Source organism: Ostrea edulis, chromosome 2 (assembly GCF_947568905.1).
Source record: "Ostrea edulis chromosome 2, xbOstEdul1.1, whole genome shotgun sequence".
NCBI classification, from domain to species: Eukaryota; Metazoa; Mollusca; class Bivalvia; order Ostreida; family Ostreidae; genus Ostrea; species Ostrea edulis.
The window spans coordinates 86809297-86834323 of NC_079165.1; the positions used below are offsets into that span (position 1 = coordinate 86809297).

Below are 25027 nucleotides of genomic sequence, written 5' to 3' on the forward strand. Positions count from 1 at the left end.
CTGTGACGTTCGAAGGTTACTACACAAAGCTAAACTATTCGAGATGGACAGGTGATTGACTCGTGCTCGTGAAAATCAATGAATAAGGCAAACTTGATGTGTGTCTGTGTATTGAAAACGATATGGCACAATATTTTCATTTGTACAATAGATTCAAACAGAAAAATGCATGATATTTAACGGTTTCCAGTGGAATTTTTCAGCGGTCATTTTTCGCGCACCTGTCGTTGATCTGATGATAATTGTCTAAACTGATTAACGATGGATGCAATGAGATTAAACAGTGGGCTTCCTATACAACAATCGTATTACAATGATCTTATAGACTCTGCTAATGTTCTTGGACAAATTCGAAACAGGACGGATTTCAGACCATCAACACAATCCGCGATACACCACGACCTGGTGGATAGGAACCCGTTCATTACCTCTTCTGATTCCCCAGGACTGGACATTCTTGGTAAATCCACAGAAAAAATCAAGAGCAGGAATTATACAATGAGATCTAGATCCTTACAGGTATGTTTATTCTTTCTCTTTGGTTAAAGTTAGTGTCCAATGATTTTTATGTGTACAATCAAGCATTGTACAACCTATCACAGAGTAATGTAGTAATTAGGGACCATGGATATGAGCCTGGATTATATCTCAATGGTTTGAGCACCTGACTAGTAATGCAGGGGTCCTGGGTCCGATTCCCGGTCCTGGGAATTGCAGGTTTGATAACCACAGACATGTACAACATTGTTGATGTGTCACAGTTGTAATTCACTTTAGAAATGATCATGAGTCAACATGGTATGATTTGTTTATTTAGACTGTTTATTCCCCAACTCTGCATGCTTAAAATTTTCATTATAAAGATACAAGATCTGATATAATGAATAATCAAACATAATGTTTTTGTCTTTGGGAGTCCAGCTCTTCCGTCTCTCGCCCCTTTCCTCCCACTCCTTTTCTCTCTCTCTCCCGTCTTTACCTCTCTTCTTTCCCTTCTTCCTCCCCTCTTCTCCTCCTTTATGTCCCAGCCATTTCTTTCCCTCCAATTTAGTCTGTATACCCCATCAATATGTAAGTTATATATTCTGAGATTCTGTTAAGATTTTCTTTATTTTTGAACACCACCAGGCATTCTCAACAGTGTCTGTCTATACACCTTTAATTATAATGTATTATATCGACCATTGTCATTTGATATTGTGCTGTCCCATCTTATTAATATTTCATTACGTGCTAATTAACAAAACACCATGCATGCCTACTAAGGCCTAATGTAATAATTCTAGTATAATGCACTACGAGAGATATGAAACTTTAATTCAGTATGGAGGAAAAGTTCAGAATTTACATCCATGAATATACAATTTCCTCTTTGCAACTTTTGACAGATATTTTAAAGACCTTTCAACTTTTCATTCAATGCAGTTTTTTGTTTTATTTTTACATTTGTTATGACCGTCACAATACATTGATATGGTTTGAAATGGTAATTTACTATTTCAATTTGCCGGATATTTGTTAACAGGAAATATAGCAAATAAAAAAGTAGTTTTTCAGAGAAAGGTTACACAAGTACAAAATATAAAATGTACTAAGTTCACACTGCATATGTTCATCAATATGGAAAAGTATTTGATCCTTGTAGGAAAAGCCTCCGAGCTTTCTAACATCTACAAGACTTGTATATAACCACTGGCTATATACATGCATACTTGCAGAAAGCAGAGTGTACTGAATGATTTGAATTATGCATAACATTACCTGTTCTTAATCATCATCAGAATAGTTTTATAAGTATTCCATACATGAACAAAAGCAATTCAAACAAACACAATTCAAGAAACATTGTAACTCATCTTGGAATTATTTTCTCAAAGGCTTTTTGAATAAAGTAGGCCTAAACATTTACTGAATTTTCTTTTGACTCACAAATTTAACATGTTCAACTCATATAAACTCTCAAAATGACAATCCAACCTACAATTTACAAAAAGCACTGGAATCAAGGAATAATGAATTGGCTTTGCATATGACTGATTTATCTTTATAGTAATGTGGAATTCAAAATAATGTAATTTAACTTTCCCTGAAAAGAAGGTTGATAAAAGATCAATTTGCAAAGTTTTGCAAGTTTCCCTCATTTCAACTTGCAAGTTCCAAATTTGAGTGTATATTTTGTAGGTAATATATAATAGTAAATTTGTAGCAATATGCAGTAAGCATGAAGTAATATGTGGTCAATTTGGAGGAATTTGTGAATTTTGGAGGAATATGTGTTGAATTTTGAAGGAATTTGTTGTGAATTTTGGAGTAATGTGAATTTTGGAGCTCTGGGTGATACTAACGTGGAGTACTGTGACATTTGCATGCAATGCATGCCAATATTTTACTGATGATGAATTAATTCTCCATGGAAATTCCTTAAATATGGTTTATTTTCTGAATGAATACATGTAAATATTTACAGGATTTGAAGAACACAAGAAGAGCGTCTGGAATTGGACATCATGGAAGTGATTCAACATCGGATTATTTCCTAAATCTGTATAACAAGTATCCGCACACCTTCCAAAGGAACAAACCAACAGATTCAAAGAGACCCTCAAGACGAATGTTCAACTCTGGACTTCGTGTGCATTTTGACGATGAGGTCCATTATGATGATGATGTTCGAAGCGTAAGCTCAGAAAGGCCAGCTGTCACTAAGTGGGATAGAGAAATGGAGAGCATCTTTGGCCGTCATCGTCCTCCACGCTCGTGTTTAACTAGTCCAACTCCCTCCTTGATTCTAGATTCAACAGAAAGACATTCGGAGTTCAAACGTCTTCCAGGAAACAAGAGCCATACTTTGCCAAACAATCACATACACAATGACAGTAATGCACAAGAATATGTTCCGGTGCAATTTCACAGGGCCATTGAACCATCAGAGAATGATTACGGGGCAGATCGTATCAAACTGTTAGAACTAGAACTGGAGAGGAAAGAGAGTCAGCTGCGGAGTTTTAAACGTAGACTGGAGTTTCATCAGCAGATGCCTGGCAGTTCTAACGGTGCCTTATCAGACTCCCAACATTGGAGAGTTCTCAGTCCAGACTCCCCTCCAGACAGCGCCATCGACCTAGACTCTTCATCAGTACAGTCTTCCAACCTCGGACCTTCATACCTGTCACCCAGAAACGAACCTCCCCCTTACAATGCAGACTCTGGCCTGAATCCGCTGGAGAGAGCGCACAGCTTGACAGATCATCTGATATCCATTGACGGTTATCTTAAGCAAAAACAGAATGAAAACTCTGCATCAAACTACATCAAAGGTAATAAAAGCGTTGTACAGTGAAACCTGTCTAATCTGACATGTACTGAGACATTTGTTTGTCAGAATACACAGTATGTCTGAATAGACAGTGTAAAAAACGATGGAAATATGAAATTGTGAATGAAAAAACAAGGGTCGGAATGCCCAATGAAATGAATTGTACAGGTGTCAGATTAAGCAGTTTTCACTGTACCAAATTACACCAAAGGTATTAATGAAAACATTGTATTAAACTACATCAAATGTACTGCATATGAGCCTAAATGCACCAAGTTGTCCTTTAGAAGCTATGTTTGTATACTGCCAGTCCTAGTATCAATATAACTCTAACAGCCTATTTGTTACAGTATTGTGTAAGAGTTGTGTACATGAAAAACAAATGTGGCAAGTGCATGAATATCACCCCCAAAAACCCAGTTGTAGCTGATTATGTAAAGATTTTGTGGAGCTGTATAAGACTATGCAAACATTAATACAGAAGAGAGCCTGTAGTTTATGTAAGAGCTTAGATTTATTCCTGATTGCTAAAATAGGCGTGCAGTCTTGAGCATGTTACAGCGAGGGGTGTTGTTTTGAGGGCTTGGCCCTGTTTGGTTAGCTATCAGGTAAATAATTTTATTGATATTTACTCATAAACGGCATATTTTAAAGGTAGGCTTATCACATAGAATGGCAGGTATCACCATTCTCGTCAATGTATAACAGGGTCGATCAATAAAATAGGTCCCAGTGTTTTATCTGTACACACTCAGGTATATCTCTTTGTTTTCGGGACACATTCTCTCACAAGATTCAAATTTAACAATGTGTTGAATGAATAGGCATGAATGAATAATTTATACAATCATATTACAATAGGATTACTGCTACAGACATGTAAATTACTGGGGGATCTTCTACTAGGTAAAGGGATAGACTATTAGAGAGAAGGAGAGAGAGAGAGAGGCATGATTTGGTAGGCATCCTTGTCTGTGAACATTTTAAATATTTCAGTTTCATATGGAGAAATCTTAACTTTCTTCCATTAGAATGAATGCTAAATGTTGTAATTATCAAATTATGAATCTTAATGAATATTCTCCAATCAGATAACTTTCTTGGTATTTTGTAAGGTTTAGATTCATTGTTAAAGGCCATTCAATCTACAATTTAAGAAAATGTTGCCCTTTTAAAGCCTTTCATATTGCAAAGTAATTTCAAATTGGATTGAAAGCTATTTTGAACTTTAAATTCAAAGAGCACAACTATGCTAGCCCAGTAATAATATCAATACTTTTTGTTTGCAATGTTTCATACACATTCTTGATTTAAGTGTATAATTGGATAAAAGCATTAATGCATAACCTAGCCCAGAACTTTTCCTCCCCCCCCCTCTCTCTCTCTCTCTCTCTCTCTCTCTCTCTCTCTCTCTCTCTGATTTAAGATATATTTGAATTACATGTCCATATGTTTAATGAGATAAAGATCCACAATGAATTATACTGTAATCTGAAGATTTATAATTTGGTCTATTGAAGCACCCTCCCATGTGAATTTCAATTCATCAACACAATTTCTGTCTGTCAGACATATCCAAATTCAATTCACAACAATTACCATATCAGAATGGGTCACCAAAGTACTTAATCTTTGTATGACTCAGAAAATTAATGATGTCGCAAATTAACATGATTTATTTGACATAGAGCTGTGATGTGAGGTGGAATATTAATTGTTTTGACGTTTACGTCATTGTCATTGTACTTATGGATTTACAGTTGCAATTGGTGACCTGAAATATCATACAATTTCGGAACTTGATTTGATTCTGCATACATTAAGGATGCTTTGTCACAATGGCATGAAATATTTGTCGTGGGTTTTCTTTAGAGTACATAATAGTTTTTAGCATGATTTCATCTTACATAGAATGTAATTATTGATCACACAGAAGATTGATGGGATTAAGTGTTTACAAGTCCTGGTAACTTTTGACAGTGGTAGCATGTATTTTTAACAATGCCGTTTTTTTTAACAGATTCAGACGTGGACTCGGGCTTTACTCAGTCATTGTCGAGGCTGAGACTGGATAATAGAATTTACGACAGTGGGTAAGTACTCAGTCATGTCTCCACAGCTTAATCAGGCATCATCCCAGCTGGAAATCAAGATTTACTACAGTACATGCAATAGGAATCTTGTTTGAAGAAACAAATGTTGAACTTTGATTTAAAGTTACATGTATATGAAATGCTTCATTTATTTTATCTTGTATTGTACAGTATACTTATCAGGTTTACAATGTAATTAACAAAGAGTTCTAACGAAGCCACTAGATATGGCCACACAACTTGCTATGTGAAGATTCCATGCATTGGAATAAGGCCACCTTTAAAAAATTGTTTGTTTGCTGGCCTCTCTCGGCCCAGCATTTAAAATTTGGATAGGTAGGTAGGGAGAGTATTTAAGAATATCTACTGACTTACAAGGGGGACACACATCCAGCACAACTTGAAATTTCTGCTGTTTTGCTGGCACTGCCACATGGCTTCTTATTGCTGAATTTATTAATGATCACAAAGATGGTGTATGAAAGGTGAAGATAACGAACAGTGATCAATCTCATAACTCCTGTAAGCAATACAAAATATATAGAGTTGGGCAAACATGGACCCCTGGATATACCAGAGGTGGGATCAGGTGCCTAGGAGGAATAAGCATCCACTGTCAACTGGTCACACTCGCCTTGAGCCTTATATCTTGATCAGGTAAAGGGAGTTATTCGTAGTCAAAATCAGTGTGCCAAGAACAGTCTAACAATCGATATGAAACACGTCAGACATCATTTGACCCTATGATAGGTTGTATTGGCAGACTAGATCGTTATAACAACCATGGAATTTGCGAAATGCTGACTTAAAATGAGTATATGATGTATATGATGTTTTCTGATATTGTCTATGAGGAATATAACAAATCAGAGAATCTGATATGGATGGAAAGTGGAGAATATGTACAATAATATTTTGAAATTGAAAATATTCAAATTTACTTTATTTATTTCAAAAATGCAGTTTTAGTAGAAAGTAATCGGGGGGAGGGGGGGGTGAAGAAAAAAACCTGCTGGACTGGAACCCGCGATCTACAGATCAGCAGTGGACATGTTTGCCTGTAATTGAGCTATCCTGTGATAGGCAATTCAATTTAAAAGGAATATACAGGTATTGCTGATATTTATATTTCTGAAAAGGAAGCTGGCCATTATGACAAGGTATCATTCCTCCTTCAATGTCAGATCAAGAAATAGCAGATGCAAAATTAAAGACTGATGTTAAAGAGGATGAACAAATTTTGAAATGTTAATTTTGAAAAATTATTATCATTTCTCAGACACTTGAAGATGTTTTGAGTCAGGTTGGGGTTTGTTTTTTTTTTTTTATTTTTTTTTTTTTAGTTTTTTTGTTGTTTTTTTTTTGTTGTTTTTGGTTCAGTTTTTATTGAGAGGGCAAACAAACAATTTTTTAAAGGTGGCCTTAAATCTAAGTCTCTGAAATTTGAGTTCATGTTTTTATTTCCTTATCAGGGGTTATGTATGATCTTCATCTGTCTGTTAAATGTTCTTTTAAAAAAGAACCCATTGCAGCAAAGTGATGGTGGATATAGTGATTGCCCATGTGTGTCTTGTGACCAGAAACTGTTGTGGACACTATCCAGTCTCTAACACTTATTGAATTCGAGTCGAAGGTTATGACAACCACATCAAGTTAAATAATTTGAGGAAATTTTTTTATTCAGTACCTGTTTCAGAGATAAATTGGTTGGGTGGAGTTAAGAAAATGATACATGATTTCCAAAGAGGTTATAATTCAAGGTCATGTGTATAATGTAAATTCCTAAATATATGCGAGGAATTTATTATCATGTAAATTCACGAGAAACATCACTAGCCAAATAAAATTGCTCATTTTTGATTTTATATTGCCAAATTCCATGCAAAAAACTCTTGATCAGAAGAGCACTTGCGAATTTATGTTCTCGCGATTGACGCCCATGAGTCATTTCGCAATAAGTACTCGCGTAAAATATTATCTACAGTAATTGAAATGTAACAAATTGAATGTGTTTATAAATACGACATCTGTTTGTTGAAGAGAGTAAGAGGCAGTTTTATCTACCATCAGGGACAGTAAATCTTGTTTTGTTAATTACTTATTACATATGTATATAACCATCAGGGACAGTAAATCTTGTTTTGTTAATTATACCCCACGAACGAAGTTCTGGGGGGTATATAGGAATCACTCTGTCTGTCTCTCCATCTGTCCATCCGTCCGTCCGTCTGTCTGTCTGTGCAGATTCGTGTCCGGGCCATAACTTCTTTGTTCTTTGACTTAGGCATACCATATTTGGCACACAGGTAGATCACAATGAGACGATGTGTCGAGTACCTTCATGACCTCTATATGACCTTGACCTCAAGGTCAAAGTTAAAGGTTTTTACAATGGATTCTTGTCAGGGCCATGACTTCTTTGTTTTTTGACATAGGCATATCATATTTGACACATGAGTGTATCAATCACCATGAAACGATGTGTTGAGTACCTTCATGACCTCTATATGACCTTCAACTTTGATCTCAAGGTCAAAATTGATTATAGGGTTTTGACATAGTCATACCATAAGACATGGGTGTATCACCATGAGACTATGTGTCATGTACATTCATGACCTCTTTATGACCTTGACCTTTGATCTCAAGGTCAAAATTATAGGTTTATACCATGGATTTGTGTTTGGACCATATCTTCCATTTTCTTCTACAAAGGCATACCATATTTTTACACTCAGGAAAGAGGTAATTTATACCTATTAACAACACCCTTTGGGAGATTGGGGTAAGCGGGGGGTATTCTTAGTGAGCATTGCTCACAGTACATCTTGTTACTCATTACATGTGTATATACCATCAGGAACAGTAAATCTTGTTTTGTTAATTACTCATTACATGTGTATATACCATCAGGGACAGTAAATCTTGTTTTGTTTATCATTCATTAAGTGAGTTCTTTGAAACCAATTGTTTTATTGCACATGCTAAATGGTTGAAAGTGACGGGAGGGGGTGAGTGGTTATGGAGTTCTAACTGATACACTGTGTCTTGTTCCTTATTTCAGATCTGTATATAGTAAATTCATTGTATATTTCTGTCATGCAAGCAATTCTTGAATTCTGTGGATCTACTAATTTGTCTGTTTCTATTTTGTATAAGGACATCTGCTTTGGACTTGGGCCGTTTGTACCCCAGACCAATGTCTGCTGTTGAGTTTGGTCATCCAAGACATCCTCCAGAACAGTTTGAATTTCGGGGAACATGGCAGACGACTTCAAGGTAGGGTGCCAAACACTTCATAAACAGGAACTGATTACTGATAGTCAGTTTGATAAACCAGGAACGAATTACTTATAGACAGTTTAATCTGATTAGTTTAATAAACTGATTAGTTTAATAAACCAGGAACGAATTACTTATAGTCAGTTTAATAAACCAGGAACGAATTACTTATAGTCAGTTTAATAAACCAGAAACTGATTACTTATAGTCAGTTTAATAAACCAGGAACTGATTACTTATAGTCAGTTTAATAAACCAGGAACTGATTACTTATAGTCAGTTTGATAAACCAGGAACTGATTACTTATAGTCAGCTTATTAAACCAGTAACTGATTACTTATAGTCAGTTTGATAAACCAGGAACTGATTACTTATAGTCAGTTTAATAAACAAGGAACTGATTACTTATAGTCAGTTTAATAAACCAGTAACTGATTACTTATAGTCAGTTTAATAAACAAGGAACTGATTACTTATAGTCAGTTTATTAAACCAGTAACTGATTACTTATAGTCAGTTTGATAAACCAGGAACTGATTACTTATAGTCAGTTTAATAAACAAGGAACTGATTACTTATAGTCAGTTTAATAAACCAGTAACTGATTACTTATAGTCAGTTTATCAAAGCAGAAACTGATTACTTATATTTAGTTTTATAAACCAGGAACTGATTACTTATAGTCAGTTTGATAAACCAGGATATGATTACTTATAGTCAGTTTAATAAACCAGGAACTGATTACTTATAGTCAGTTTAATAAACCAGGATATGATTACTTATAGTCAGTTTAATAAACCAGGAACGGATTACATATAGTCAGTTTAATATACCAGGAACGGATTACTGATGGTCCGTTTGTCAAACCAACTAATTACTGAAACATCTTGACAAATTCTCACTTTGATTAATTGTTGAAAATACAATATCTCTGTAAAATGTTTTTATCCAAGCAATGACTGAATTTAAGAAAAAATGAAATATTTCAAAAAACTTGTTCCATGACATTTTTTTCAAAGTCTGTAGAATTACAGGGATATTTTTGACTTGTGTGTAGTTCATGATGTCATAGATTAATCGAGTATTTTCTGCAATATTTTAACCCAATATAAAACCTGTTTGGTCTACATGCATAAGTACTGGTAAGACAGATTTTGTTCTGTGTGCAGTGCATCCTGAGGCAATTTTCTAAACAGTATTTAATACTTGTAATTGGTCACCAGTTTTTTAAGCATTGTTTTTGGTTATTAAGTTTTGGTAAACATACTGTTATAACTCGCCTTTGAACAGCAGATAAATTGCCATAAAAGTTCAAGGGTTTGAGAACTAAGTGTGCTACATCCCTCCAGATAACATAAATTCGGTTCTGCAGTATATCCGTCGCTTCCCGTAGGCACATAGAACCCAGTGGAACCTGTACAAGTGAAAAACAATACCTCTAAATACAATTGATCATTAATGAGGAAAATGGTGTCAGAATATTTTCAGTATTGTATGTATTCTGGTAGACTATATTGTCAATTGAAGACTGCTATCACTAACATATCTTGCAACATTTTATTTTCCCGTGAATTTGCATTGTGGATTTATCAGTAGTGTGTGAGAGTTAGTTTTATTTGTCTTCTATCCACTCATACTGTAATTGTCTACTAAGTCTTATTTAAAGTTTAATGCATTACAATTTGCATGTGCACTGTTTGGCATAATTCTCGTTTTATCACTTTTAAAATTATTTCATGTTTGATAATGGATAAACAGAGATTTTTGTATTTTAGAACAATCATGAATTAGCATTCTTAGTGCTTCAATGACAAGACCATTAAAAGATGAATCCTGTTAAAATAAATACACAGTGCAGTATATGTTAAGTTATGAATTGTACACGACATGTGTTACAGTATCTCATTATCTCATTTGATTTTACTATAACATTACAGGAGGAAGGACAGTGATGATGACTCTATCATTCAGGAAATCCAGCATCATCCTTCCATGGCTGGGTACCAGTTTAGGGCGGTGCACCAGCAACAAGAGGAGGAAGTGGATGATTCAGACCCAAGCCTCGGGTTGCCGACTATCGCAGAGGAGGATAGGTTTGTGCGGGAAATGTACCAACAAAGGAAGAAGCCTACTCCGTATAAAATAGTACAGCGATGTCTAACAGCAAGACCTAACAGTGCGCCAACTTGGAAGAACTGCACAAGTGGAAGCAGTGTGTCAGCCATATGTACACCTCGCAGAGAAGAAAAATCCCTCAATTTTACTCCTGTAGATCCTAAAGGAAAGATGTCATACAATGTCCAGACATTCAAGAGCAAGTCAGAGAGTTCTCTTCTGAGAAAACCTGAAGTTAATTCCATTGTCTGTGATGAGAATCAATTCAGATTTAATCCTACACTTGAGCAGAAGATACGGAGACACTCCAGGAAATTATCTTTGTCCAGTGATTCTGATCAGTCAGAGAAAACTCTCGTTTCTTCGCAGATTGCTCTTGATGCAGACGGAAGAAATCACTTCATGGATGCACATTGTGAAGAGTTTGCCATTTCTGAAAAAAATGATAACAATTCTAAACTAGTGAAGGTAGTGGATGTAAATGATAAAGATTCACCAAATTCATGTTTTAACAACCCAGTGATAAAAGTGGAATTCAAAAAAGATCTGAAGGTGACAGATTTGAATGATTACAGTGTTCGACACAATGAAGAGAGTGACACAGATAATTCAGGACTCTCAGGACCAGAGAGACTTACTCCATACGAAGTATCTGTGATGAAGATGGACAGGCAGGGGCTGGATGTGGAGGACCTGATGGAGAGTGACTCAGACAATGTATTTGCTAAGCCCCTAGTGTTGAAGAAAAAAGTGCCAAAATCAGATCAACGAGATTTGGAGCACCGGAATTTGTCTAATGAGATAGGTACAAGATCCCATGTAACAGTAAGTCGAGAGTCGTCGACCTCTTTACCAGAGTCTGTGAATACAGAACCAGTTTCTGGTTCTTCGGAACTGTCTGAGGAATCGGACTCCTACCAGAGAGTGAGGAACACTGCTGCACCAGCCACGGCAGACATGTCTGATCCCCAGGATTCAGACTATGCCACGGTGATGTGTCCAGCCGACGATGGCAGCCATCAACTCACCATATCAGGTACTTTGTTTTATAAATTAACTGTTTACTGTTACTGCAGTGCTTTTTCTCTGTATATTTACCAGTTGCAGTAGCTCAATGGTAAAGCATTCGATTTGTAACTGGGAGGTTGTGAGTTCAAGCCCTGCTCGTGTCATGACCAACTTAAGACTTAAGTATAGGTAGTGATTGCTCCTTTGCCAAACGTTCTGCATTTAGAAGTGAGAATCACGGATCTTTTGGACATGACCTTAAAGATGGACGTCCTGTGTCACAACAGGATTTGGCATGTTAAAGAACCTTTACCCCTACGGCCTTGAGTGCTAAGCATCTAGGTCTAAAATTTGTGATACTTCACCTACAGCTGGTAATGTCTCAACATGAGTGAAAAATTCTCAACGGAACGTAAAACAAATAATCATCTCTGTATATTTACTGCAATATGTAACATGAAATGTTTTTTGACTGATAACGCTTTGTTTGCTGTAGACTGTGGACGGGACATGAATGAAGATAAACCAGATACCTCGCATCATATTTACGCCAAAGTGAAACGTGTGAACCGAAAACCAGACGTACCTGAACCAGAACCAGACAAGGTTAACCTGGGTAGTGAGGATGTTAAATGCCATGGTGACGGAACTAATGATTTTACTGGTCGTGTAGTAGACTCTAGTTCTAGACATAGTCAAGAAATGTTGCAGAACACTGGTTCTAGACTTAGTCGAGAGGTGTCGCAGAGCACCCCAAATGTGACAGGGACCTCAATATGCAACACAAATCAAGAAGTTCCTCCACTACCTGTCAGGAATTATGGGTAATTTACCATTACAGTTTCTTTAAAAGGAAGCTTGTGAACCAAAAGTTACAATTAAGTCCATGCAATGGTCTGTTGTTAATGTTGGGTTAGTGCTAAACTAACTGAAACTCTGCGTACAATTATGTGTACTATAATGCTATGAAATACTTTACAACATAAAAACTACTTATAACAAGGAGAGAGAAAAATTGCGTACCATATAGCCAGTTTATTTTGGCAGGACACAAGTTTGGTGGATTTGGGTCTACAAGATATAGAATTAATTTTAGTGGATAAAATTTTAGTGAACTTATTTTTATTTATATGTTTAAACCTTAGATAAAATCTTTTGAAGCATGAAAATAATATATTTAAAAAAAATAGATAAATAATCAAAAAATACTGTTATAGGTTGTGGTAAAACATATCTAAAAACTCACAAGGCTATTTGGGAGTATTGTCTTTTAAAAGGCCTTTATGTAGCAACATACTATTTTTAAAAGTGATTTATGATGTTGATGTTATCAGATTTGACAGACTATTCTCATATCTAGAATAAATGTCTTTAAGAAGAGTTAGCTTGTCAGATATATTAGTATTTTAGATACTAATAGAATCCTTCATTAGTACGAGTGTGGGATAGGGAAATTCTACCGAGGGGACAAGATTCGCAGTCTAGGACAAGGCTTTGCCGAGTCGACAGTGAATCTTGTTTCAGAGGTGGAATTTCCCTATCCCACATGAGTAAATAATGAAGGAGTATTTTTCTCACATTTTACCCACAGTTTAGTGCATAAATTTAGGAGCTATGAGAAAATTCTAAATTATCAAAATCCTCATTTGAACTTCGATGCAAAAACTATTAGATAGGCAGAAAGAGCATACCCAAAAATGGTTTACACTATAAATGTAAACTAAAAAGCCCAAGGTTGTCGACCAGAAAGCTATACTACATTAGAATTTAAAGATAACAATGCAAAATATTTTTACTTCACCGTGTAACATAAATCGTCAACGTGTAACGTAAATCATAGAAATATATGATGTCACAATACGGAAGTTCCGAGTTCCCCAAGAGTTATTTCCCTTTGTCGAACTCTTCCGTAAATTATGACATAAAAGATTATGACAGTGGGTACATTTGCTAATTACTATCGTTGTATTATTTCTTAAAAGATGATATCCAGAGTTTCTGAGACCATCCTATCTCAGGGAAAAGGCAACTTTAGTGAGTTTATGAGTATTGGATAACAAAATGGCTCAAACAAATATTGTTAATTGCCATCTTTCTTTGATAAAAGTGTCACTCATGCATGTAGAAGAGGAAACGAATAATGATTCAATAGCCAATTTGATGATCTTATTCAAACAAATTATGCTTGATATGGCCAGAATATGCATACCAGTGATTGATATAAACAAAAGTTACGCTTTTATTACATTAATCGTACGTAATCGTTATGTACAATGCCAGTCTACGATATAATGTATACATTGTGTACCCACCTTACGTCATAAAATGCGAAAGAGTTCGACAAAGGGAAATAACTTTTGGGTAACTCGGAACTTGCGTATTAAATGACGTTGCAGCAGTGTGAGACAGAAAAATCTCACATAGCTGTCTCACATGGGTAAAGTCGATCTCATACTAGTGCTAATGTGAGAAATGTATTTCTCACATTATCACCAGTGTGAGATAGACTTTACCCATGTGAGACAGCCATGTGAGATTTTTCTGTCTCACACTGCTGCGGCGTCATTTGATTGTGACGTAATATATTTTCTATGATTTACGTTACACGGTGAAGATTTACGGTACACGATGAAGCAAAAATATGTTGCATTGTTATCTTTAAATTTTAATGTATATAGCTTTCTGGTGAACATCCTTAGTTTTTTTTAGTTTACACTTACAGTGTATACCATTTTCGGGTATGCTCTTTCTGCCTATCTAATTAGTTTTTGCATCGAAGTTCAAATGAGGATTTTGATAATTTAGAATTTTCTCAAAGCTCCTAAATTTATGCACTAAACTGTAGGTAAAATGTGAGAAAAATAATCCTTCATTATTAACTCGTGTGGGATAGGGAAATTCCACCTCTGGAACAAGATTCGCTGTCTAGGACTCGGCAAAGCCTCGTCCTAGACTGCGAATCTTGTCCCCTCGGTGGAATTTCCCTATCCCACACTCGTACTAATGAAGGATTCTATTAATCACAATGGGAAAGCCCCTTGTCTGATGAGGGATGTGCCCAGTGCTTAGGGAGGGTTAACACCCTAGTCCTGCTAGCACAGCTCCGGAATGACATCACAAGATTTTTATGTTCTGCTAACATCTGACATAGACCTGTGTGGGGATGGCTAAATACATGTATATGTAGACTTATATTATACAGCACTGAATTATTTTGAGGTGGGTTTTTTTTCTTCATATATATATATTAAAGTTTGTACATTTGTAATGTTGATCAAATGTGAAAGTAGAAGAAAAGTTTATAATTGTATAATCTGTGGTTTGTCATGTGTAATTATCAGTAATCCTTCATAAAACATAATCTATTCTTTCACCTGTTTATAATAAAATCATTTAATCTTGTTAATAAACACAATGTATTATACTGTACAAAGCTGTATAACAAATCAACATAAGTTGATAATTAGATGTTATAACAACATCTTGAAAAAAGTATCTCATGAACATGACGCAGTTCAAGTTCGTGTCATATACATGTATAAAGTGGAAGTAAGTGTACAGAAGTCTTTACAGTTTAATACACCTGCACAGCTCTGCACGGAGTAAGGTGCAGTTTGTATGTGTCTGTAACACCTGTCTACTATATAGTCCAACAGATATGAAGAAGTATTCATTTGGACATGACAATGATAACATTCACTGACTAGTGGTAGCTCTTTAGACTTTTAAACCAAAAGTAATTTTGTTCTTTGACTTATGGAGATGAGTCCCTGGTCAGTAGATTTGCACCAGAATCAAATGAATGAATGAAGTGAATAAATGATTTTATCTTCTCCTTGACAACAGAAGCACCACCAATTTGTCCAAAAGCAAAGAGCTGAGCGGATCCAGGATTTCTCTCTCCAACAAGATGAGTAATTTACGAGCTGCAGCAAAGAGCAAGTTTAAGACACTGCGGAAGGCTGTGAGTCTGGACAAAGGGATCAACAAAACACAAGGAGAGTTCCGGCCCGGCGACATTCCGACAGACACGCCCCCACAGGGAAAACCCCCAAAAGCCAAGAAGGGAAAGTCCCTAAAGAAATGGTTCGGGAAGAAGAGTTCCAAGCACAGATCTACAGAGAACTTCACACATGGGTAAATGCTGTTAATATCTACAGAGAATTTCACTCATGGGTAAATGCTGTTAATAAGTTGGAAAATTAAAAGACTGATGTGACGATGTCTGTGTCAATATTTAGATATCATTGTCAGATACCCACAGTCCCTCTCATTTGCTAGACTGACTGTGGATATCTGATGATGTGTATAGGTGAGTGATGGAATATACATTGTAATTTAAATACAACTATTATTCTGTTTGATTAAAAAAGAATTTATAGGAAAATGTATTAGAAACTAGAAACAATCTCAGTTTAACAGACTGTAGGTTTGTGTTGAATCTATGTCTTTCCACCTTTGAATGATTATTTATGAATATTTACATTTCCAATGTTTTGGCCTTTGATACCTGTACAAACTGTAATGAAAAGCCATTTCCTCATGAATGTGTTGCAGTTGTGAACATTCCATAAAATGTCTACCAATATTTTAATGGCTGGTAATTCTGACAGAAATGAAAGTAAAATGTAAATTACAAAAATAAACCTAATTTTTTAAAGTGTGTTAGGATATGAACTGCAACGCTTCACGTCGGATACTTTTAATGAAGTGCAACGCTTCACGCCGGATACTTTTAACGAAGTGCAATGCTTCACGCCGGATACTTTTAATGAAGTGCAACACTTCATGCCGGATACTTTTAATGAAGTGCAACGCTTCACGCCAGATATTTTTAATGAAGTGCTAGCTCGCTTCGTGAAGTAGGCCGGCCTGAAGCATAGCAGATCATACCCTCACGTATTCTTAAAAATGAAATTCATTTCGTAAATATTTTTCTGGACATGTTTCAAAATGACTTTCTGATGATATTAGAAATTCTGTACGTTTAATATGGACCATCCTAGAAAAAAAGACATACAACTTTGAATATAAGTTATCATCTAACAATAAACCTAGACTTGCTGTCAGCTATAAGTACTACCTTTCTCATGATACTTGCATATACAGCCCACTCCACTTATATTGAAGCTGGTTATATTGAACTATCTGTTATATTGAAGTTGAAATAAATCCCCCAGTAGCAATATTTGTGTAGTTCAGCATTGGCTATATTGAACTTTGGATACAATGAAAAATTCAGGTCAGTCCCCTGAAGTTCATTATATCCGGAGTAGACTGTATAAGTATAAATGTAGGACAAACTGTTATGATTTTATAACTACTGGAAACTTCCTAGATTTCTACAGATATCCAGTGTATCTGTGCTTTAGATCAACTCTGACTTGTGGAGTTACAATTCATGAAATTTTAAAGATGATCTTCACCTGTACTACGTATGAATTGATCTTAACCTATACTACACACAGAAAAATCTTCACTTATACTACATATAGAGAGATCTTCAGCTAATCTACATATAGAGAGATTTTCATCTAATCTACATATAGAGAGATCTTCAGCTAATCTACGTATAGAGAGATCTTCAGCTAATCTACATATAGAGAGATCCTCAGCTAATCTACATATAGAGAGATCCTCAGCTAATCTACATATAGAGAGATCTTCAGCTAATCTACATATAGAGAGATCTTCAGCTAATCTACATATAGAGAGATCCTCAGCTAATCTACATATAGAGAGATCCTCAGCTAATCTACATATAGAGAGATCTTCAGCTAATCTACATATAGAGAGATCTTCAGCTAATCTACATATAGAGAGATCCTCAGCTAATCTACATATAGAGAGATCTTCAGCTAATCTACATATAGATAGATCTTCAGCTAATCTACATATAGAGAGATCTTCAGCTAATCTACTTATAGAGAGATCTTCAGCTAATCTACTTATAGAGAGATCTTCAGCTAATCTACTATGTACAGAAAATACTTCACATAGTTATCACCCTTATAGGACTCAACCTGTGCCTGGTGTAAAGAGTTAATACTCGGGAGCCAGTTTATTGGGGGGGGGGGGGTATTATAAGGAACAAATTACATTCTATAAGACCTACCAATGACCCGAAAAGACAAGTTCTAAACAGCAAATACATTTCTCATCTTGCACAAAGTAGTGTTTCGTCCCTGACCTTGAAGAAAACAATATTTGAATGTTTATGAATAAATGATGCTTTGCTTTCTTGACACAATTTCTGAAATCTTTTGTCTGTTGTCTGCCTAATGTCTATGAAGTTTTTGTATTTTCGACTATCTCTCCAAAATCACACATTTAACTTCTAACAAATTGTCCTTAATATTGGATACAAGTTTGTGTGAAAGGCCATGGCCTCTTCCAAGGGGAGTAATAAGAAATGAAAACAAAATATTGTAGGAAATGAAATGTTTCAGGGCCAGAATGGAGTCACAACACACACATGAAGTTTTACTGACAGGAATATAGGATAAAATCTAGTTGGAGATAAGTTTCTGGGTATTGCACTTATGCTGTAAAGCACTGTTGACCATGTGCCAGGTCCACTTTATTTTTTCAGAGGCACAGAGACGACAGAGAAGGAGAAGGTGACTGGTCACTGTAGTTCTGTAGAGTCCCGAACATCAGAGGACGAGGTCTCGGTCAGTCAGCTCAGGGAAGTCTTGTCTGATGGGACACAGATTGTAGAACTGAACAGAAGACACAAGGGACCAATCGGATTCTACATAGCAAGGGGCAGCACTCAGTTCAAACATGGTCAGTGTCATTTACAGGGGGGAAATAAAACCAATTCAAACATGGTGTCATTTACAGGGGAAATATCACAAATTCAAACATGGTGTCATTTACAGGGGAAATTATGACAAATTCAAACTTGATGTGATTTACAGGGGAAAATAAAATGAATTCAATCATGGTGTTACTTACAGGTGAAAATAAGATAAATTCAAACTTGATGTCATTTACAGGGAAATAAGACAAATCCAATGTCCTTCAATGTTAAGGTTTCTCTCCACTGCACTCGTCTTCCCTTTCGACAGATTTAGTCAAGAGTTATGTAGTAAAGCTTGCACAATCAGACATTGGAAACAATGATGTCACAGGCATCGTTTATGTACCTTGTCATCAAAAGGTTGGTGACACAGCGTACAAGTACCTGCCACCATTAAGTCTGTGTTTCTATTCTCTAACATGTGGATGTCGACACATTTTGATTGACGTGGATACACAAAATTCCAGCTAAATCTGCCACAACTGATGATGAGAAATAAAGATGGGTCAGTGTCGTTTACTGGAGCAAACAATACATGTACTGCATACAGGATGATTTTTGCCCCATGCTTTTCTTTTCACTCTTCTACACTTGAAACAGTTTTGCCTCATTTTAGATTTGCTCAAACACAATTTGTGTTAAAAGAGAGATAACTCTTTGCAGAGTCTTCGATTCATCCACTGATAACGAAAGGGGAGGGGTGGGAGGGGGGTATTTCCTTATATCATACAAGCAGATTTATTAACGTGTAGCTTCATACATAATTTAATATTTCTATATATTTTAATGAAGGATTCCATAGGAGCTGAAGTTCAGTTTTATAATAAATACTTTCACACCTTGCAGATTTCCCAATGCAAAATAATACTTTTTTTAGCTCACCTGAGCCTTCGGCTCATGTGAGCTTTTCTGATCAAAATTTGTCCGTTGTCTGTTGTCGTCGGTGGTGGTGGTGTCGTAAACTTTTCACATTTTCATCTTCTTCTCAAGAACCACTGGGCCAATTTCAACCAAACTTGCCACAAAGCATCCTTGGGTGAAGGGCTTTCAAGTTTGTTCTAATGAAGGGCCATGTCCCTTTCAAAGGGGAGATAATAACAAAAATAGGGTGGGGTCATTTAAAAATCTTCTTCTCAAGAAGCACTGGGCCAGAAAAGCTGAGATTTACATGAAAGCTTCCTTATATAGTGCAGATTCAAGTTTGATCAAATCATGACCCCCGGGGGTTGGATGGGGCCACAATAGGGGATCAAAGTTTTACATACAAATATATAGGAAAAATCTTCTTCTCAAGAACCACTGAGCCAGAAAAGCTGTTATTTATATGAAAGCTTTCTGACATATTTCAAATTTCAGTTTGTTAAAATCATGGCCCCCAGGGGAGGATGGGGTCACAAGGGTGGGGAGGGGTATCAAAGTTTTGCTTACAAATATATAGGGAAAATCTTTAAATATGAGCCAAGTGACTCAGGTGAGCGATGTGGCCCTTGGGCCTCTTGTTTTTGCATTTAATAGACTTTTGAAATTTTCTTTTCAAGCATGATAAAACTCATAAAAGAATATGATATTATGTTTATTGTTTGTTCTGCATTTGGAATGAAATAGTTATTTGAATTAAAATGAATTCCTAGGAGTTTAAAAGTTGACATGGTAAGTAAGTCTGACTGAGTTCATTCTGTGGTGTTCAGATTCTGTTTGGTGGGTGATTTGATTTCTTTTGATTTTTACTTACCTTAATGGTGAACACTTTCGTGTAATCACATTATTGCATTATAATCTCACTTTTTCACATTCTATGATTTTTTTTATTCAGTACATAAATATGTACGAAAATGCTGCATTTATGATGTTAGCAACGTTTTAAAGTGTGATATTTTCTAAGGGGCAGTGCTCACATGAAGTAGGCTATTTTTCTCGTTTTTCTCTCTACATATCTCCTATTTACTTTATATGTACTGGTAGTTTCTCAACTGTACTCCATTAAAACTAACCAAGTCTCTAAACACAATAGGCCTTTTGATTCCTGCTTTAATGATAACCAGCTGTGAATGAACTGATATTTGTATGTACATTATATATCATATGTATACATGCTTCTTTCATATGCAAATTAATCAAGTTCATGTAGTTCAGAGGAAATGCCATCCAGTTGCTGTGCGAGCCTCATTTGGGGATTTTGCAGTTTTGAAATTCGGGGCTGGGGTCCATATTCTACCACATTGAATACACCAAAACCTTTAAGTGGATCGCGAGCCTCTCCGACAAGACTCAGAAAGCATGCACATTCCAGTACCTCATAAAATTTCTCAATGATCAGAGCAAGAGTTATCTTCTCCTAATAGAAGACTGATCATTAATGTCAACAATTTACTATTCTTAAACCATGTTACCACCAAAGTAACAAATTTTAAGGAAGTGCAATGTAGTAGAACTACAAAATTAATGTATCTTAAACTTAAATGTTTCATAAATATGGGTTATTGTGACTGCAAATCGTATGTTAATCTGCAGTGACCTATCCACCTTATTTAGAATCAACCACAAAACAATGGCAAGGTGTATTGTGAGGTGTACTTTTCTTTATGAAATCTGATTTCCAGCAGTGGCTTAGTGGTTGGAGCATTCAGTTCTTGATTGTGAGGTCAGGGGTTCAAATCTTGCCTGTATTTTTATTGACTGTGTCAACCTAAGACATAAAATAAATGGTGACTTCTCTTTTTCGAAATCTTTGGAAAGGTAATCACTGGTCTTTTGAATGAGAGCTTAAAATCCAAGGTCCTGAGTCAGAGCAAGTGTTAGCATGATAAAGAACCTTGCCTGTTACCATGGATACGGCCCTGATCACCATGCATAGATCAAAATCTGTGGAATTTTTCCTACACCTGATGACACCTCAATTCTCAAAGGGATATAAAACAAACTAACTTTCTACTATGCATATTATTAATGAAGAATTGGCTTTTCACATTGACATCAATACAAACTATGTTTAATTAAAAGATTTTAACGTTCAAAATCCCCTCATAAAAACAATATGAATCAAAATGATACAATTTTAGTGATCTAGCTGCTGTTTCATTGATGAAATATATTAAGATTTTTAAAGTATGAATTAGATGCCTAAAGATACTGTACAACTTCATCACAATGAGTAACTTCATATACTGTAGCTATGCGTTAGTTCTCAAGATCAGCTCATTACCATTATAGTGTGCATGTACATATGCAAAATACACATTAATCTTTTAAGATTCTCTAAAATCTAATTGCCATTTTTTGATTTGTGTCAATTCAATCTGATATTTGATTTAAGCTACATATATGTTTCAAAAGACGAAATTTTATTACGTGATTTCTAAACATATCAAAGTCATAAAGATTGGTTTATATTATGTTGTTCCATTGGTCATTATCTGTTTCCCATTGATAGGTATCTTCGTGTCCAGATTCTCAGAAGAGATCGATGCAGAGGAACGCTTTGCTGGGCTGATAAATATAGGTGACGAGATATTGGACGTCAACGGACATAGTGTGAGCAATGCATCACTAGACGATGTGTATGACCTTATGTGTGACCAGACTCTCGAGGTCAAGATTTTACCCCTTCTGTCTCGGAAGGATATCCACGAAGAGTCATCATGATTCTGTTTTTTGCCGTCAAGTGATCGATCTTCTTAAGAAAGGAAATCATCTGAGTATACTGGTTGTTTGTATACTACTTATATGAGATAGGGTAACTTCTTTGATGTGAAATAGCCTTGAAAGTTTTTCTCACATAGCTGTCATCCATTATGATGTCATAAGCTTTGACTCTTCACACTACAAACCTGTGTCACTGTTGTCATTGTTTTCATCAATCTCTGTAATTTTTGTGGAAATATCTTTTCAATCTACCGGTATATGTCTTGTGAGAATATTTTGAGATTTTTTTGTTTTCACATTAAGGGGTGCACTATGCTTGTTTTTTTCTGACTGTATGTTCTCTGTTTTCTGTATATTACGACAAATATGCATTCAAATGATTCCGTTTCATCTAAAAAAAAAAAAAATTCAAAATTTATCAACAGGTAGTAGATGAAAAATAATGACCCATGCAGTTGGGATAAGAAATCTAAACCTAAGGGTGAATTTTTTTTGCTCATGGGCTTGTCATGCCTTGTACCTGTTCAAATTTTTCATCTCCTAGGGCGAGATCTCAACAAAGCCATGTGAAAATTCGTGGTGGAATTTTATAATCTGTATCTTTTTTACACATTATGTAGATACTGTATTTTTAATCATAGCTAGATGCACTGTTGAGAGACGAAGAAATCAGTTTCTATATAATATTGTCAATTCTCTGACTTTTACTGGTGATGTAGAGAATAGTTTTACCCCATTATATTCCATGAATTATACATTCCAGAGGTACTATAGAAAATATTGCTTATGTTTACTTATGAATTAGTGATGTATAGGCCTATATACTTCATGAAAAATATATGTACATGTACATGCAAATTGGGAGTTGCATGTAAATGAGAAATAGTTTATCAAATGCACATTTATTGTTTTATCGAAAGTATGACGTTTCACACATCATGTTTGCATGATAATTTTGTTTCACGTTTACCTGGATTTCACCTGCATCTTGTGTTTGCCAACCAATGAGTGTTGTCTCCCACTCGTTAAGGACATGTGGGAGGAGTTTGGACTTGATGATAATTATTGATAAGATCTTTTAAACTAAAGGTTGTAAATTGTCAAGAACAATCCCTATATCCAAGCATTGTACAGTAAAACATAGTTACATTGAACACACTTATAATGAATTCACCCTTATAACAAACTGATTTTTTCATTCTATGTGGTTTTAAGTCATATTATGAATTGCTGGATAGAAGCTTTATCACACAATATTGGTACATATAAGTTTCAAAGAGATTTTAGGTTGTAACAAAGAACCTGCATTTCCGTCCTTAGCTTTGAATTCGTTATAGATGAATTTCAAGATGTTAAATGCCATTACATTAATATAATTATGTGAATTACAAAACGTTAAGTGTCATTTCATTAATATAGATAAACTTGAAAACATTATTGCATCAATATTTATGCATAGTTTAATTTTTTTTAATGCATAGTTTAATTGTTGTCTTCCACCACAATCTTCGTTAATCCGCCTACTTCAATCGTGGAATCTCTGTATATGAATTAACTCTACAGTGTTCGCTCTGCTGCAGAATCACCATAACTTCTACAGAGCTTCGTTATTAGATTTTCAAGATTTCCTATTTTGTCAAGATTTTTTTTTTCCGAACCAGAGGAATTTATTTGAATCCTGAGAGTTCAATTCAGTTGCAAAGTTTGACTGAAATTGTCATTTTTTGTCTGGAATTTGTTATAATACTGTTAGGGTCATTATGACAATTTGTGGACTTCATTAAACATTACAATATTAATTAGCATTCAGTCCATCAACCTCTGCTACAACACAACAAAAATTAAAAATTGTGAATCCCGTTATAATATGTGCATAGGGTTTCCCTCTGAAAGGGTTTTACGTCACAAATTATGATAGAAATTTGTATGTATCTGTTTTATGTAGAAGTAAACTTTATTTATTACATTTAACATTTCACTGTAGCTCTGTATAAGAAGTTAGGCCAGACAAATGTTTATTTTCTGTTTTGTGACCATGCATGAGTAGCTTTTCTAATTTCAAGTTTTAAAAAATAAGCATATATTTTTTCATTGAAATTAAAACACTATTTTGTTTACTCCACCTTTATTTTGTGAGTTTTTTTTTTACATTTTACAATGTTAAATTCAGTGCGAGTAATCTATGTGGACAAAAAATTCTGTTTGTAATTCATGTTATACTCAGAATATCTTTTATAAAACAGGCTGTGATAATTTTGTGTCATCTTTATCCATTTCTTGTTTGTCGTCCTGCCTTGTTAGCGGATAAAATTCTGAACTCATGACTTGACAAAAAACAGAAAAAAACAATACTCTGGCCTAACAACTGGTATATTTTTTATGTCCAAACATCATGAACTGTGCAGGAATCATTTAGCAATGAACTGTTTGTAATTCAAAATGTGTGTGTGGTGCTGAGGGTATGGATGTTTCAAAAGAGTTTGTTTCATTGAATATCATAGAACGTGTAACTTTTTAAAACTTAATTCCTGACACAGTTAGCATATTTTACTAGTCTTTGATAAAGGTACACATGAAAAGTCGAGCAGGGTTTTTTCTACGCAGATTAAACAATCTTGCCATGTGTGTTGTGATTTAAACAACAGTCTCTGATATTACAGCTGTGTCAGCATTATTTATTTTTGTACCTTTGTGCTACCTGTATATTACCTGTCTGTATTTATTTGTATGTATTTATATGATTACAAAGGTGATATTAACAATAA

The 25027-nt window shown here is 35.3% G+C and overlaps 1 protein-coding gene across 2 annotated transcripts; it reads left to right on the forward strand.

Annotated features, from left to right (window-relative positions):
- Nucleotides 1-6: 6 nt before the first annotated feature.
- Nucleotides 7-25027, forward strand: LOC125679704 (uncharacterized). 2 transcript variants are annotated; one of them, XM_048919141.2, is made up of 10 exons: nt 14-519; nt 2468-3317; nt 5337-5409; nt 8569-8688; nt 10630-11843; nt 12312-12639; nt 15662-15952; nt 18408-18604; nt 20252-20270; nt 22051-22186. In XM_048919141.2, the coding sequence occupies exons 1-9, from the start codon at nt 262-264 to the stop codon at nt 20257-20259; spliced, it is 3339 nt and encodes a 1112-aa protein (XP_048775098.2). In that variant the 5' UTR covers nt 14-261; the 3' UTR covers nt 20260-20270; nt 22051-22186. The 2 variants fall into 2 exon arrangements, with proteins under 2 accessions (XP_048775097.2, XP_048775098.2); XM_048919140.2 differs by lacking the exon at nt 20252-20270 and having other exon boundaries at nt 7-519; nt 22051-25027.

Bases quoted from the DNA above. Each gene is read 5' to 3' on its own strand.
- LOC125679704 (XM_048919140.2), top strand. From the start codon at position 262: ATGGATGCAATGAGATTAAACAGTGGGCTTCCTATACAACAATCGTAT. The intron at 520-2,467 runs GTATGTTTATTC...AAATATTTACAG, and splicing joins TGAGATCTAGATCCTTACAG to GATTTGAAGAACACAAGAAG. The intron at 15,953-18,407 runs GTAAATGCTGTT...TTATTTTTTCAG, and splicing joins ACAGAGAACTTCACACATGG to AGGCACAGAGACGACAGAGA.